This window comes from Lampetra planeri, chromosome 16 (assembly GCF_965212315.1).
Source record: "Lampetra planeri chromosome 16, kcLamPlan1.2.h2, whole genome shotgun sequence".
NCBI lineage: Eukaryota > Metazoa > Chordata > Hyperoartia > Petromyzontiformes > Petromyzontidae > Lampetra > Lampetra planeri.
In genome coordinates, this window is record NC_136122.1 from 8,540,207 (window position 1) to 8,557,332 (window position 17,126).

Below are 17,126 nucleotides of genomic sequence, written 5' to 3' on the forward strand. Positions count from 1 at the left end.
ACGGTGCCAAACATATGGTGCATACATACGGCATGCCGCGCCATGCCGCGTCTCAAAAGTGGGGGTCGTACTGCGAGCCGTCGTGCAGAGTCCCAGTGCGGAGCAGCCCCAGCAGGGTGCCGTCAGCCTGTACGACCTTCTCCACGTCCTTGCCTTCCCGCGCCATCGTCCGCTTGAGCAGACTGGAGCAGCGCAGCGCCAGCTCCAGCGCGTCCATCCAGCAACGGCCTACAAGCGGACGAGCGGGAAAGACAGACGGGCGGTGAGCCGATGCCAATTTCCCCCGCCACACCCTCCACCTCGCCCAAGCTCTGCAGTCCTCTACATATTGAGGTGTTATCTGCCAATTAATGAGATTATACATTTAGATTTAAAGCTTTCGTGACTGCAGGGATTCATATTCTTGGTTCTTTCGGTAAAGTCACGTAGAAGGGAAACAATAAAATAATAAAAATTGCAACACAAAATTTGATTTTTTGTTTCAAATTTTTTTGCTGTGGATTTCACACCTGATGATGATTGCTTGTGTTGCAGTCGAAACTTCGTGAGAATTTGTATTGTTTTATATTTTTATCATTTTATTATTTCCCTTCTACGTGACTTTACCGAAAGAACCAAGAATATGAGATTCTACATGTCGGAAGAAACCGGAGCACCCGGAGTAACGTTACGTCTTGTACAGATGGAACAGGTGAGAAGTACAGTTCAAGCTTTGCTGGAATGCCTTCTCCTGGCGAGCCCTGGCATGGTACCCGCTCGACGCACGCGGGGAATGGATTTTCACAACGCTTGTGCGGTGATCCAGCAACTGACAACTGCCTCCACATTGCTGGATTACGGGCCACGTTCGTAGCCACCGCTAGCCGTGATCAACCGCCATAGAGCAGCGGGTGTGGTGGGCCGGCGAGGGTGGCCAACCACTCAGAATCAGAATATGTATTTACACTGGAGGAATTCGATGAGCTCCAGAGCTCTTTTTTCACCGATGTCCCGACATGTGTCGATGTAGTCCAAGGCCCAGAGCAGAAATTGGGCAGGCTAAGGTAGCAAAACTCCAGTACAGGTACCGCAATGGCTAATAATAGTGGATTGATATTCTTAGGTTTTTTTCGGTAAAGTCACGTAGGTAAAAAAATAAATTAAAATTAATAAAAGTAAAATGAAATAAAAATAATAATAATAAAGTAAATGTATTCCATTTTAATAATAATAATAAAAGAAATTTATTTTATTTTACTTTTATTAATTTTAAATTTTTACCTACGTGACTTGACCGAAAAAACCTAAGAATATGAATCCTTGCAGTCACGAAAGCTTCAAGTCTAGAATAGTGGATTGCTTGATAACGCACGCATTTCAAATGGTTATCACAGTCCACTGCCAGAAAATAAATTGGAACCACGAATGTGATGCCATCTTGAGGTGGAATCGAAAAGTTAATCTGGTCTGGGCTCGTGGACTATAAGTGGCTAAGAGACACCCACAAGGTTTTGAACGGGCATCGTGTTATTTTTAATGCTGCATCTTTCACACTTCAACAAAGTGACATAAAAGCTGAATACGCTGACGGTCGAACCTTTAAATACACAGCGGCCGAAGAACAGCAGGCTCAGTACTTAGTCAGGAGCGAGTAGTTGGGTAAATTAAAAAAAATTGTGCTTCAGCAGAACTCACACGTGTGACCAATCGCCGCTGGGAATTATTTTCTGCTATGACAGCCTCAACTTTCACATTTGTGGATGTGCCCCTGGCCGGCTGGTCCAGAGGTCAAAACGCTGAGCCGGTATTGCTGAGAACCTGAGTTTGAGTTTGGGTTTCAGATGCCCATTGTTAAATTGAGTTGTCAAGTGTAGTGAGAGTCAATGATCTTTGTCTGGTCCGCAATGACTGAGTAGAAAATAAAAAACTAAAAAACCCACCCATCCCATTTCATTTGGGTTGTCACTGAATTTGCCTAAATTCCATCTCTTGAGAATTAAGACTATCAATTTGATTGTTGTGGGATGAAGATCTCTCTGTGGCGGGACGTGTGTGTGAGAATGCAGCCCGAGTGTGTGGGGTAAACCAAATCGCTTGAAGGGGCCGCGGAAGAAGTTACGTGGAAATCTGCTTCCTTGGATTGTTCTGTACAAGACGGGGTGAAGGGCTGCTGTGCGAAAGCTTCACGTAATTAATTTTTCTCATCTTCTTGGTTCTTTCGGTAAAGTCACGAATGACGCTGTCGCCTCGACAGACCTGGTTTTCACCTGAGGACGGCTGCTTGCGTTGTGGCCGAAACGTCGTGAGAATTATTTTATTATGTTTTATTTTAATTATTTTATTACTTCCCTTCTACGTGACTTTACCGAAACAAACCAAGAAGATGAATCCCTGCAGTCACGAAAGCTTTAAATCGAAATTTAATTTTTCTCATGATATACGATGCTTCGTAGCACAAATGGAATATAATTGCAAAATAAATCTAACTGTGACAGTGGTGGGAGATTGAGAAATACTGATACAATATCACGATACAACATTTTCTTTTAATATATCATTCTTCAAGAAGAGCATCCTACAGCACTTTACAATAAAATAATAAAAAAAAAATCCATTGGCCGATCAATCCAGTAAAAAAAACAAGCTAATTCAAACCAATATTGTTTTAAAATTTGATTTCCACATATGTGGTTGTACTCTTTGGATCTTTCGGTAAAGTCACGTAGGTATAAAATAATATTCGGCTGTGCCAGAATTTCTGATATGACTTGAAATAAGCGTTCCAGAGGCAGGGAGCATCGGAACAAAATGCCCTTGCCCCCTCCAAATTTTAGACGACGGCTTCCCGGAACTACCAAATAATTCAGCGTTCATTGATCTCGATGCAGGCGACCTGGAGAGTACGGTGTCAGGACTTCCTGGAAATATGAAGGCCCAAGACCACGAAGGGCCTCGTAAGTAGCTATCAGAATTTTTAATGTCGGTCCTGAAATTGAGAGCAAGCCAGTGGAGTGATTTCAGTGGTGGTGTGATGCTGTGAATGCAGTATGCGATGAGCACTGCGTCTGTAGCATTTTGAAGCAGTTGGAGCCACTGTGTTCGTAATCGGAAAGGTCAGCAGAGCATTCGAGTAATCAAGCTGAGAAATTACAAAAACCAACACCCCAGCATCTTCATCGGAGGGAATGGATCTCACTTTGGCAATTCTTCTCAAGTGATAAAATGAGGCCTTCATAACGGATAATATGGGTGGCAAAACACAGTTTTAAATCCATAGTAATTCCCAAGCTTTTCAATGGATGGAATCAAAAGATTACCATCAACAGAGCTTTCAATATGGGGTGATTGGGTTCAACTGTGTCTGCAGCCCACTGATAGCACCTTCATTTTTTACTTAAGAGACAATTTGAAGCCATCCATAGATGCATTTCACTCAGCCCCAAGAGAGCATCGAAACCGCCATCTCCGATTTATCATGAAGAGAACATCACAACTTAACGGCAGGTTCCGTGAGGCAGAGAGGCAGCAGTTGGCATGGCAATGCTGACCGCATAAACACCATAGTCCATTTGCTGGCTGAGCGACTTAAGCCAAAATGTCTTGACTTGGTGCAGGGGACCTTTTTTAATGGGTGACCAGAGGACACATCATTTAGGAACCGCTTTAATATGCTGGACTGCTTGTATGGGGATGTGCCTTAATGTGCTTGGCTTCAAGCATACGCTCCTCCGCCCTGTGTGTACATGTCAACCTTGGCGGATTTGTAGGCTCGAGTATAACACTTCTCTGCCGACCCTGTGTACGGGGCAGCCATGAAAGATTTGTGCTCGTTATTTCAGCAGGCAGTTGCACTGTGCACTCTCACGCAATGGCGGAGCTAGGATTTTCAGGTTAGGGGGGGGGGGGCAGCCCTTCCAGCAATGAAAAATGATAGAGGAGTTGTTAGTAAGGACTTGTCCCGTGCTTTTTATTCGACGCGTGTGCGACGATGGCGCAACCATCAATCGAGGGTCGAATTCGAACCGTGTTGTGTGATCGGCATCGCGCTCGCTGAAGGTGAATGCCTTCAGGGAAGTTGTGTACTGTATATGCAACTGCGCACAATTCTGTGAGTCACTTATAACTGCTTTGCCGTTACTTATTGCCAATTATGGACTCAGACTCTTGTCCTATCATCTCATAGAGTCCCTGGCACATAATAATATGCTACACAGTGGCAGTGGGGGTCGCAAAATTCCGATTTATGACTAATTAACCCCAATTATCCGATCGAAATTTGGGATTTCGATTGGATCATTGGGGGGGCACGTGCCACCCCCATCCCCCACTGGCTCTGTCAGTGCTCTCCAGCGATGCCCTAATGAGCCAAACAGTGCCCGTAGCATTCAGAGAAATGGACCAAGCATCGGTTCACAAAGAGTTGGGTTCGGTGTAGGGTTAACAACACTTGTCCTGGTTTTCCCAGGATTGCCATCTGGATGAGGTGACCACCCTGGGAAATATCCTAAGTCTTCCCCGTGACGTAATAGTGAGCCACTCACTCCTCTTCCCGTGTTGTGAGATATTCGTCCCATGACATGTTCATGCTTTTTTCTTCAGCTCAGAGGTGGCAACCCGAATTGGGTATCTAAATAGCTGAAAAGATCTGTGGCTTGCAATGCTGAGCCAGTCTTCACGAAGTTGACAGATACATTCCTTTCAGCCACCAGACAATTTGTGTAAAGAATCATTCTGAAAACACCTGTATGTGTGGTATTGTAATTAATATACACACATTTAAGAAATAAACAAAAATCATGAATTATTCAAGATTTTTGGTTTGTGTATAGCAAATAAATATGTAATAATGCATCAAATGATTCAAAACGGATTCCCACCCTGACTATACACACATTGGATAACGTGTGTGAGGATAATTCATGTATTCATGACTTTGGCAAATTATATACAGAATTATATGCCAATGGTACATGTAAGCCAACCTGCAAAGGAGACAGAACACAACAGACACAACGCAGATGGAACGGTAAAAAAAAATACCACGCGAAAGAAAAAAAAATATTGAATACAATTTGAACAACTGTTACGTGACTCGGAGCGTCGCAGACAGCTCTCACGCACGAAACCCTGCTCAGCCTACTTGGCTGAAACACTTTGACGCATTTAAAGAAAACATATATGTATATCAAATTTAGGACACCATTGTTGTGGATGCATTGAGCTGAGGTTTTAAAAGGCGACCGGACAGCACCAATGTTCATTTCCAAACTTGTTTTTCAAGTGTTCACAAATGCAATCGGGAAACACATTCTGGCCCTGCCACGCACGGCAGAGGGTGGCTGGGGCTAAGATGGTAACTTCCTTGCCTCGTATGCAGGAGGTCGAGGGTTCGATCTGGACCCTTGATGGCTCTATATTCCGGTTTTTCCCTCCACATTGAGAATAAACACGCGTTTGGAGTATTTAGCTGCTATAAATCTCCACCTGATAAGCCACTTCGTTGAGCTATCATTTGTAGCCAGGTCGCTTCTGAAAAATAACTACATAGCTCAGTGGGCCTTACCTGGAAAAATATAAATAGTTTAGAAAATCTGTCTACCGGCTCCCACTCAAGCAGACCGTGTAGAGCAAAAGCTACTGAAGCCGAACTCAGCGAGAGGTCACAAGGTCACCACGAGCAGAGCACTTGGCAAAACCCATGCCCTTGGGCCTCCAGGTCTACCACGTGCTCTTCGAGCAGCAAACCTTGTGTGTTCTCTCATTTTTCGACATTATTTGTGCAATTAAAAAAATCATTTTACAATTCATTCATAATAAAGGTTTTTGGGTTAGATTGCGTTATTTATAAATGTGTCGTAACCCTCCACCACCCGACACGGCCAAACAGTAGAAAATGTGTCACGTTTACAAAAGACAAATAGTTCACTACTTTAGCCCACTGGTGTGTTGAAGGGCGAATCAACATCATTTAAAATTTTTAGTACAACGTTTCGCTGGTAATTACATCCAGCATCATCAGGAAATTTTGCCACAATGGTGAGGCCCTCCACTTGCTCCCGGTCTTAAATAGAGCAGCATGGTGACGTCATCTTTTAACCCAATCTGGTGCTCCAAGCTCTTCGATGATTCATTAAAGACGGGTTTCATGCACCGCCCATGCTTTGCAGACGCTTTTGCTGTTCGAACACATGTCCCGACGGCTGGTTGTCCGTCGAGATATACGCACCGTCAGACTCCGAGGTGGCTCGTATGATCAGGTAGCTGCTGGGGAAGGGCTGCGTTAAAGCTCCCACCGTCTCTCCTTCCGGGCCCTGGTGAGAAGTAATTGCACAGTCAACACCAGCAGCAATTGCGTACCTGTAACTAACACAAGCCACCATTTTTATTTTTGCCAGTCCACTGCCGGTTGAGGGCCTCCTCACACCGTGCGGGTTGTGCTGGAAATTTGACTGCAATTTACCCTGCTCGTCAACACGGCTTTGTTACGGCTGAGAGCATATACCTGAGAGCGTATCGCAGTACAACAATGGATATTGCTGCACCGCCCTCTGTTGCGAACCACGTAACTCTGCAAGCCGTAGCAGCTCCTGGTTGTGCGTTTGAATCCCCGACCAAAGCTCTGTCCATGCTCATCGCCGCTCAGCCTTAAAGACGGCCGCCCTCTGGGTGATTTAGTGATGGGCGCATTGTGTAGGATCTCAGACAAAAAAGGATCTATGAAAAGAGAGCAAATGAATGTTTCAAGGGCCTCCCAAGCATTGGTTGTGAAAAAAAGAGTTGACTTGTCTGGCGTTCGTTTTTGTTCAGGTTGTGTTTATAAATGCACTATGCACTGTTCCATTGTGGGAATGAAAGCTATTTTCAGACAAAAATCAATTATTCAATAAAGTGCACTTGTGTAAGCTGCAAGGAACTATGTCTACGTGCAGGAGTTAAATAAATGAAGAGATAAATATGCATATGCGCTGCATACATGATGTGTAGCAAGCACGCACCACGAGCTATTCCAGAACGCCTCATTCGAGCCCAAAACGTTGCACCTCCTGGCTTTGACATGCCTCGAAAGCACCGGTGGTGTGACCATGAACCACATCGGAAGATCAACAGGCCGATGCAGCACGTCCCCTTCATCGATGGAAAGTTAAAGACGAAAGCAACAGGAGTGCGAATGTGGCCATGCAACCCAAACTTTGGAACGTAGAATACATCACCGTAGCCTGCGCACCGCAAGGGGCCGTACATTTAGTACTTACGCATGGAGGGGGGTTAACCCAAATGCGTACGCTTGCGTATGGGGGGTCTACTGACAATGTACACATAGGAAACGTGGGGGGGGGGGGGGGTGAAGCCTCGATAATAATAATGCAGCCGGCGGTGGACGATCTGTTTGCTTTAACACGTTAATATTATTAATCCTTGATCGTTTCTGCGTGGATTAAATATCGGCCGTTCTATAGGATTCTGGGGGGGAGGGGTGCGTCAGGCCAACGTACGCAGGTGGGGGGGGCGGGGGTGTAAAAAGTCCGCGTGCGTACAGGGAGGGGGGGAGGGGTCAAGTTTTGACAGATTTTTGCGTACCTACTCAATGGATGGCCCCCAACAGGTTTCTTTCGTTTATTTTAGCAGGAAGGGCCTAATAAGCGCTTGGGCTATATTTCACGGGTGCCTTACGACGGTACAGATGTCATACAGCGCAGGTCTTCGTTACAATCACGGTCACATAGACCGTGATGCATACGGCAAGTATCGGTACGTGCTTTACACATTACAGGAACCCACACGCTGACGAGTGTGCCAATAGTATGGTCGACGAACGCCCACGACCTGCATGGCGTGCGGAGGCCCTCATTCGGCATTGACAAAAGGGGCCGTACAGGTACACGCTCATCAGCGGCCTGCATCCACCTTCAGCCAGTGGGGCCGCATGACGACTGCTGGGTCTCCTGAACGTGCGGAGCACATATCTCTTACGGGCCGTGCAGTTGCACGTGGTACGTCAGGTGAGAGAATGAACAAGACAAGCCCCTATGAATATCCGCACCTTGATGGCCCAGATGGACTGGTCCAGGGGATGGAAGAGCTTGAAGCAGAAGCCGTCCTTCTTGGAGGGCCTCTCGATGATCTGGCACACATTGAGGAGCACGGTGCCCACCCACTGGCCGTGCTTAGAGCTCTTGTACAGCAGCAGCACGCCGGGCTTGAGCTCGCACCAGAGCTTGGTCCAGCTCTTCAGAGAACCTCGGATCTGCGGGGCGGCAGGGCGACATCGCCCGGCGTCAGATCTGGTCTTCGTCGTCATCGTCGGCGGCGTGGGTTGTCACCTGTTTGTGGTTTTGCTCAGGATTGTCCTCTTGTTGTATTGTCGCTGCTGTGCGAGGAAACCTGTAATTTTGTCCCGGGCAGTTAAACGTTTCTGGTTTTTTGTCAGTTGCGTAATGATACAACGTTCCGGTATTGTGAGATATTGTTAGGTCTATGATATGCTCCCATTGTGTGTACTTCAGTGGTGGCAACCCTATCATCATCATCATCATAGTCATTGTCATGGTCGTCATTAGGGATGGAACGATTCATCCTCCACTGTCCCCGATGTTTACATGAATTGTCGAGATTCAAGTTCATGGGTCAACCCAAGAATAAATTTCCTTGTGGGGAACGGTATCGCCTCTAATGGCTGCAGCGTCACTTTTAACCAAAATGCGTTCAACACATACACACTGCTAAAATATCAATACTTGCACACAATTGTATGCTTGCATCATTAGCGTATTAATCAATAATAACCAATGCATCGTTCCACCTCTAGTCATCATCATCATCACAATCAGAATCAATGTCAGCATCATTTTATGAGTGTATGTGTAGACACCTTTTTTGTCCTGAAGAGAATCTAGGTCGGGTTGCATAAACACAATTTTTAGTGAACAAAATGTCCTTAATGTATATTTATTTGGTTAAAGGAAACTACATTGTGTCTCATGAAACCTGGCTAATTTGGTGTCATTTGATGTTTTCCTTGAAATATTGGAATTTATTTTCCATGGACTCCTCTGGGAAATGTTTGAAGTAAAATAAATAACTTGAGACGGTTTACTGACAGTTTGCTGACTCCAGCGCAGAGGCTTGTGAACACTGACCCAGTTCTTTCTTGCTAGGCAGGCACATTACCCAGGAATGTACAACATTACTTTCCGAAGTTTTTTTCTGCTGTCAGGATTGTCCAAAACATTGATTTATTCTTCTTATGAAAAGAAGCTTAACCCACAATTAGAAATGCATCAACACTTAAATATAATGAATACAATACTTGAGTAAGTACACAACACCAAATTGAAATTAATCTAAAGGGCCCTTTGTTACAGCTACAATAATGGATGCAAATGAGCGTGTGCTGGCAAAATGTCTCCGTGTTTCGTGAATGACATTACAAAAAACAATCCTGCTGCTGCAATGCCACAGGGGAAGGCGAGTTAAGCCACTTGAATGCCGATCAGCACAAACCTGAGAGCCCTTTACACTTTACCTCCCACTTCTTGAGAATTCAGGAGGGCACTTTTAAGCCGTGGGAGCCAAGAGGAGTTAAAGTCACTCTTGCTTACAAACATGTGCTCAATCGTGTTAGCTCTCAGAAGCTAAACAGGTGTGAGCCTGGGTAGTGCTTGGATGGGTGACCACCTTGCATCAGATCGGGGGCTACGATGTGGGCAGCAGAGGGGAATGGAGAAAGGAACATAGTTGTACTCTCATGTACTTCTATGCTCCCACATATACGCTTCTCGTCTTCGCCAACCTGCACTGACCAGCGTGGTTATTTACTACCAATAAAACCCACACGGCAGCCCGTCATCCAGCAGTGGATTGACAAACGGGCTTTACATGGACACATAAACGGGACTTGCAAATGAGATGTTACATCTCCAGGAATTATCCAGGTGTGTGAGGATGTCCCGAATATGGAAATAAAGATCCTGCTTAACCATCTCAATCTCCTCTTCACAGGTGAAACAATATTACCATATACGCCCCCCATCTTTGGACCCAGGAGTGCTGAGTTTATACGGTGTTTTTTTCTGCAATATTTTGCTGTCTTTCTTTTCTGTTTGCACTTAGTCACATATTCACTTTAAGATGTTTTTTTGTTCATGTTTTAGTTTTTTGTTTGTTGCGGTTGCACCCGATTTAAGAGCCGAATGGCTCACAGGGCTATACCTAATAAATGAACTTGAACATGAACTTGAACTTTAATCTGCGGAGTTTATGCATGGTGAACTACCAAATGTGTTATATATATAGGCAGTTAAAGATATATAACTATAAATCACCGACATTCGTGCACAATGCTTAACGAGCTGCCTGCACCCACCTTCAGCCAGTCGGAGAGAATGACCACGGCTGGGTCTTTGAGTGTGCTGAGCATCTCTTTAGTGGCCCTCTTCTTCTCCTGCCTGTAGTTTTTCTTTTGCACCTGCGGTGAGAAGTCAGTGAGGCCCGCTGGGGGCTGCCAGGACCTGCCCCCGAAATGTTGGCCAGCACCTCACCCCCCCACCCCCTCGCTGCAAATTGCACAATACCACCTGCTTGCTTCCCGTCTCTCAGTATCGGGAGAGTTTGACAGCGGGGGCCGAACCCCCACCGCCTCTTGTCTTTGGGCACATTTCAGAGAAGGTTATGGAAAGAAAACGATTTACGTACAATAAAATAAAAAAAGTCAAAGTGATTTCCTGCTCAAACGAGCACAGAACGAGGCGGTGCTCATCTTCCGTTTACAGCCCTGAGATAAATTTTGATTTAAAGCTTTCGTGACTGCAGGGATTCATATTTTTGGTTCTTTCGGTAAAGTCACGTAGAAGGGAAATAATAAAATAATATTAATATAAAACAATACAAATTCTCACGACGTTTCGACTGCAACACAAGCAATCGTCATCAGGTGTGAAATCCACATAATTTTTATTGTTTTATATTTATATTATTTTATTATTTCCCTTCTACGTGACTTTACCGAAAGAACCGAGAATATGAAGCCCTGAGATAGTCGTGGAAATTCCACATTCCTATGGCAGGGAGGAGTATCTCTGTAGGACAACCGCTGTTGACTTCTCTACAAAATGGTACTCGTGTTATTGACCCCAGAAGGATGATGGGCTGAGTCAACCCACCAACTAGGGTTTGGACTCGCAACTGCCCGATTGGAATACGCTCAGCTCTGCCAATTGCATATGTGCAGCCCTGCAATTGCTGCCCTTAGACTTGCAAGAGACAAATTGACTCAACGTGGCATAAACAAAGTCGGAGGCCAGCATTCTCCGCTTTTTCAAGTCGAAGCAGACGAATGCGTGCATCTGACGCGATGTTTGTATAGGGTTTTCACGAATTAAAATGGTTTAAAATAAAACACGGTAACAACGTTGAACTGTGAATACCAATTGAAACTAGGTTGCTATTTCGGATTTTTTTTTACGATATCGTGAACTACCAAGATAAGGACAATCTTACAAGAAAGGCTACATGGCACAAATAAGCTCTGGTAATGAAAGAAAAAGTGCCCTTTTACAAATCTTTAGCTAAATTTGATTTTTGTGACAAAGCGGAGCTCTTTGTTTTTGCAGGTCACTCATTTCTAAGCAAGGCATTTAAGTCAATAGCAGGATAAATTGGGCAGGCACAGGAATTATTGCACCAGCAGCAGTGTTTGGATTGACGATCTAATTATTGATCTGTGTGCCAGTGCAACGTTTTGCAAAGTCTAGAGATACAAAGCAGCACGGTTTGCGCACAATGGAATCGTTTTTTTTCTGCAAGTCGGCAACTTACGTGTACATGCCACCGTCTAGCAACATGAATTCAAAATTACCAAATTCTGACTGCATTCTTAGAATTTCTGTGTGAATCAAAAGGTAACAGTTTGGCCTGATGTGTGTGAGTATTATTAACTGGAAGATTGCATGAGGTTATTTGGGCTTTAAATAGTTTAGTAATTTTAAACCGACCTATCCATGATGAAATTCCATGAATAACTATCCATTTACTACATGTGGAAACATGATTGCATACTTTTCGATTTAAAGCTTTCGTGACTGCAGGGATTCATCTTCTTGGTTCTTTCGGTAAAGTCACGTAGAAGGGAAATCATATAATAATAAAAATAAAACATAATAAAATAATTCTCACGACGTTTCGGCCACAACGCAAGCAGCCGTCCTCAGGTGAAGACCAGGTCTGTCGGGGAGACAGCGTCTCATTCAGACGCTCTCATTCAGACGCTGTCTCCCCGACAGACCTGGTCTTCACCTGAGGACGGCTGCTTGCGTTGTGGCCGAAACGTCGTGAGAATTATTTTATTATGTTTTATTTTTATTATTTTATTATTTCCCTTCTACGTGACTTTACCGAAAGAACCAAGAAGATAATTGCATACACTGCAATTGCTTTGTGAAGCTACTGCAGGTGGGAGGACCTCGACTAGAGTGAGCTGTGGACCAGAGTGAGCTCTGGAAAGCTTCCCTAGAGGATATTTTGACCACACTGAAGTAGTTGGGGAGCACCCACACTTTACCCCACCACATGTGGTCTGTTGATCAACTGTATAGACTGTATTAGACATCAATGAAAAAAACACAGTTGAATACGACTTTCAATTGATAGTGCGTAAATGTTCAGGTTTTTTTTCACACTTTACGTATTATTATTATTATTCACATATAGTATAAACGTCTTGCGTTGAAAACACAGCTTGTTACGATTCAGGCGTAAAGGCTTAACACGTTTAAGCGTCGACACCTCTCTACGATCATTCCCAGGATCAGTAAAGATAATTCTGTCCCTGCAGGGCGTTTGCGAATTACATTCCCTACTCTTTCCACAGATGATTTTTCACACAGGCGGGCGGGTGCGGGGGGTGTGAGAGAGAGAGGAATGTGGAAGGGGGGGGGATCTCGTGCAGTAGTTGAAGAGGTTAAAAGGACAATGTAAATGCGCGTGGCGTGAGAAATCACGAACTGGCGCGCGCGTGGCTGCAGCACCGCCGACCAATCGTGACGTCCCTTTCCCCGTTAACGTGTCAATGGGGAGGCCGCCTTTACGTTCGGGAACGAGGAGCAATTTGGACTTATAACTTTGGTGACTGCAGGAAATTCACATTCTATGGTTCTTTCGGTAAAGTCACGTAGAGAGAAAAAAAATATGTAATGAAATAAAAAAAATGATAATAGAGTGAATAAAAAATTGCATTTGTATTATTATATTGTTATTCTTTTGTCTATCTACGTGACTTTACCGAAAGAACTATAGAATAAAAAAAACGAGGAGCGACTTTAGCGCTGACAGGCTGCACTCGCTCGCCCCTTCCCTTGCCGTGGAGAAGGGTTGCCCTCCGAATCGTCGAGCCGCCGGCCGGCCGGACGCTCTCCATGCACAACAACGACAACAACAACAACAACCGCCATTCGCCCACCTAAGTAGTGGTGACGTCACCACGACGTTTGAGCCAGGCTAGGTGCACTTTAAGTGCCACGTGAGGTGTCGAACGCCCGCTGGAAGGAGGTCACGGGACAGACCCAGCAGGTGCCACACGGGTCGACTGACTGAGACGACTGCCCCGATGCACCACCCGTGCCCCCTACTGTGCCAACTTTGCTGCGTTTTAGCCGCCCGGCGCTCCGCTCGTTGTTGTGAGCGTCGCTCCTCTCTACCTCCAACCGCGCACGGGGCCACTGACGGAACGCGCTTGCACGGTCGAGTCGGCGGCGGCCTCGGTCACGGCCACTTACTTTGAGGGTCTCCTTCTTGGTGAGCTTCTGGTGTGAGGGTGTGCTGCTCTCCTTCTCGAGCGCATTGTACAGCTTAGACTCGGACTGCGGAACGGACAGAGAGGGTCTTGAGTGTTGAGTCGATGATTTGTTAGAACTGTTTTTTGCGTTTTAGTTTGTCGCCCTCTCCCCTACCCCGCGCACCTCCGATTAGCGCGGTTGGCTACGTACGGTGCGAACGAAGTTCAATATACATACATACAACATACGTTTACACAGATGACGGTCCCGTTTAGCCAGTTGTCCGGCTATTTTACACGGGAGATGCGCGGTGCGTGAGCACAGCAGCAACGACAAAACAAAAACCATCAACGTTGCAGAGAACGAATACATGTTGCTTCGGGAATTATTCACAATTAACAAATTGAACAAAACACAAGCGAATAACAAACAAACAAATAACTGTGCCAATACGGTTTAATACGAGAGCAAGAGGCACCAGAAAAGGTTCTGGACAGGTGCAAGTCACCCAACGTGAATTGAGATACTGCAACGGCAGTGGTGTTCAAGCACAAACAACAACAACAGCTGCAGCAACACCTTAATCCATTGAAATCGATTCCTGGGCTCAAATTACTACGCATCGAACCGATGGGTGTGAGAATTAATTATTCAAGCGCCGTGCAAATGTACGTGCAACATCATCCGGCAATTGATGGCACAGGCCGTCAGCTAATTAATTTCTTCTGGTGATGCCCTCCCGTGATCTTGATGGGCAGCAGTTTACTCTGTGCTCCCCTGTTCTGCTCCACGGTTGCAAATGTTCCATGCTAAGTGTTGCAGGTGTAAACGATATGCTATTATTAGATGTTAAAATGATATGCAATGTTTGTAGGTGAAAATTATACGCTATTATTAGAGGTGCAAATTGCATGATATTATTACAGTTGCAGATGATATGCTGCTATTATCATTATTATGACATTTAGTCGCAAATAATTTACGAGATCATATAAATGGGGACACAACAAATAAGAAATAATGCAAACGAGATGGCAAAAGGTTAACGCACAAAATTGTTATTGAAGTTAATTGCGATGCAGAAGCTTGACAAACTCACCAATCACTCGGGAATCGCGACATATCTTACCACAGCCCCCACCTCACCGGCTATCCGGGCACTTTGCCTTCCTATGGTCTCATCTTGGCTTAGTTCAGACTTTCTCCAGCGAAACGATCCACATCAGAAGACCTTTTCATCAAGTTAAAGGTCTGAACCCAGGAAAGATTCCAGTTTGACCGTGCCTCTCCATAACTCTGACATCAAACCGCCAAAGGGCGTCCAAGATTCTGAAGTCGACATCGATCCTCAGCTTGCCACTGCACCCCCCAACCCCCTAGAGATTGATAAAGTGTCACTATTCGCAATAAATATTCTGTTCAAGAATCAATTTTTCTCATTGCGAACCCATTATATTTACAACATAACTACTCAGAAAACTATGCCTTACACACGCAATTTAATGCGTGCAATTTTGAGATTAAGAAATTGTATTAATTGGTTCGATGCATTCATTATTCCTCACCCCCCCCCCCCCCCTAATAATATACACGTAGGCTAAAGTGTCTGCACGGTGGTTAGCGCACAATGTTGCAAACCCAAATTCCTGACCACGGCCATCATCAGTGCCGAGTGAGTTCCACATCGGTCTTGGGGCCTCTCCTGCACCAACCCGCACTCACCAGGGCGGTGAAGTGCGGTCAAACAAACCTCCATGACCGACACGGCCCGGGGGAGGTTTTCATTCGTCATTGGATTGACCACGGGGGCTACGCACGGAGAGCGTTCACGGCCGAGACGAATGTTCTCGGCAGTGACCTACCTCCAGGCAACTGCGCTGCATCGGTCACACTCGAGGGAGTGGGAAATGGTGGGGAGGCGTTGTGCGGTGGTACCACGAGCTCGTTTTAACGAGAGCCCGAAGGTTGCAAGTTTTTTTTATCGTGCGCAGACACCGCATTGCCATTGCGGATTCTCATCTCTCGGCCTGATTTGCTCCGTTTTCCTCCCACACCCCCCCCCCCAAACATATTTTACTTACAATGCACGTCGGGGTGAGTTATATTTTGTATCTGGCAAGTCTCGTGCAATTTGTCTTCACCTGTTTAACACGTAGGCTTTCGTGAGCAATGTTGTCCATAAGCAAGTTTTTTTTTGTGTGTGTGGGTGAGATCGAGTAAATATTAAATGTGTCGTTAACCCGCCACCACCCGACACGCGAAGAAGCGTGGAGAGATACGCGCTTGGAATTGAAAGACAAAAATGGGAACACGTGGATGAGAGCACATGCTAAAGTAAGAGACATCGCATTGTGTGTTCGGAAAAGTGAGTTTACTCGGGAGAAGCACGTCGCTATTAGGGATGATGGTCAGCGGTCGAGAAGAGTGACTGAGTGGCAGTCAAAGGAGGGAGCGGTGATGGAGCGATGAAAGTAGCTCATGTGCACGTGCTCTGTACACGTGCTAGATCGTGATACATTGCAGCGGAAGGCCTTCCATCCAGCAGTGCAAAGAGCATGGTTGATTATTACTATGGTGAAGGCAGTGTTAATGGTGAACGTGGTGAATTGATATTTTTTTAAATTTATGTTTGTGCCCCACTCTCAATGTATGTCTTCGCATTATTGCTTAATTATCAGTCAATGCCTCATTTCATTTCCCTCCCGAATTGCACCTTCTCTCTCGCTCTAACTCCCCTTTCTCCTGTTTCTCCACCGCCTCTGTTTCCTCCCATCATCATTGTTTACACTCGTAATTCCTGGCCATGACACGTGACTATATACCTGGCATATGTCCAGATATAAACCAATTGGGTAAAAATGCATATGAGTTAAATGGTCAAAACTGAATGTACAGCTTAGTTTTGTCCAAGCACACAAAAGATCCCACCCGATCACAAACTCCTGAATATATGCATTGTGAAGCATGCTCTTTACACAATTGTAAATCATTGTTAACGAATGCACTCTTATGGGCAGACGCACAATTCACAATACACTCAGATTACATTAACATTGTTTCCAAAGTCAGCAATAATATGTTCCATTGAAAAGCTCAGATGTTGAAGATGTGCAGTTAAACACTTTTATAATGCACCCTTATTGCACGGCCCATTGCCAGTTACATCATGTATTGCGTTTGCACAGGCCTTATATAAATATCTGACAGCCAGTACATTCATCAAAATCATTACGTAGCCTTGATTTATTGTCTTTAAACATAGACGAAGATAAAGATCCCCTGTACAGCCTAGAGACACTATTGAGGAATGTTCTGTTAGCGAGCACCTATGAAGGCCAGTACGTCAGTGTCTTTGTCTTTCCTAGTGCCAATTGATGT

The 17,126-nt window shown here is 45.1% G+C and overlaps 1 protein-coding gene across 1 annotated transcript in view; it reads right to left on the minus strand.

The window, feature by feature from the left end:
* OSBPL5 (oxysterol binding protein like 5) overlaps positions 1-17,126 on the minus strand; it is a 64,703-nt gene that overhangs the window by 22,239 nt on the left and 25,338 nt on the right. The window contains exons 4-8 of the mRNA XM_078601488.1: positions 13,749-13,832; positions 10,343-10,444; positions 8,021-8,224; positions 6,206-6,290; positions 72-228 (exon numbers count right to left, since the gene is read on the minus strand). Coding sequence (XP_078457614.1) covers positions 72-228; positions 6,206-6,290; positions 8,021-8,224; positions 10,343-10,444; positions 13,749-13,832 — 632 coding nt within the window. The remainder of the gene's footprint in view (positions 1-71; positions 229-6,205; positions 6,291-8,020; positions 8,225-10,342; positions 10,445-13,748; positions 13,833-17,126) is intronic.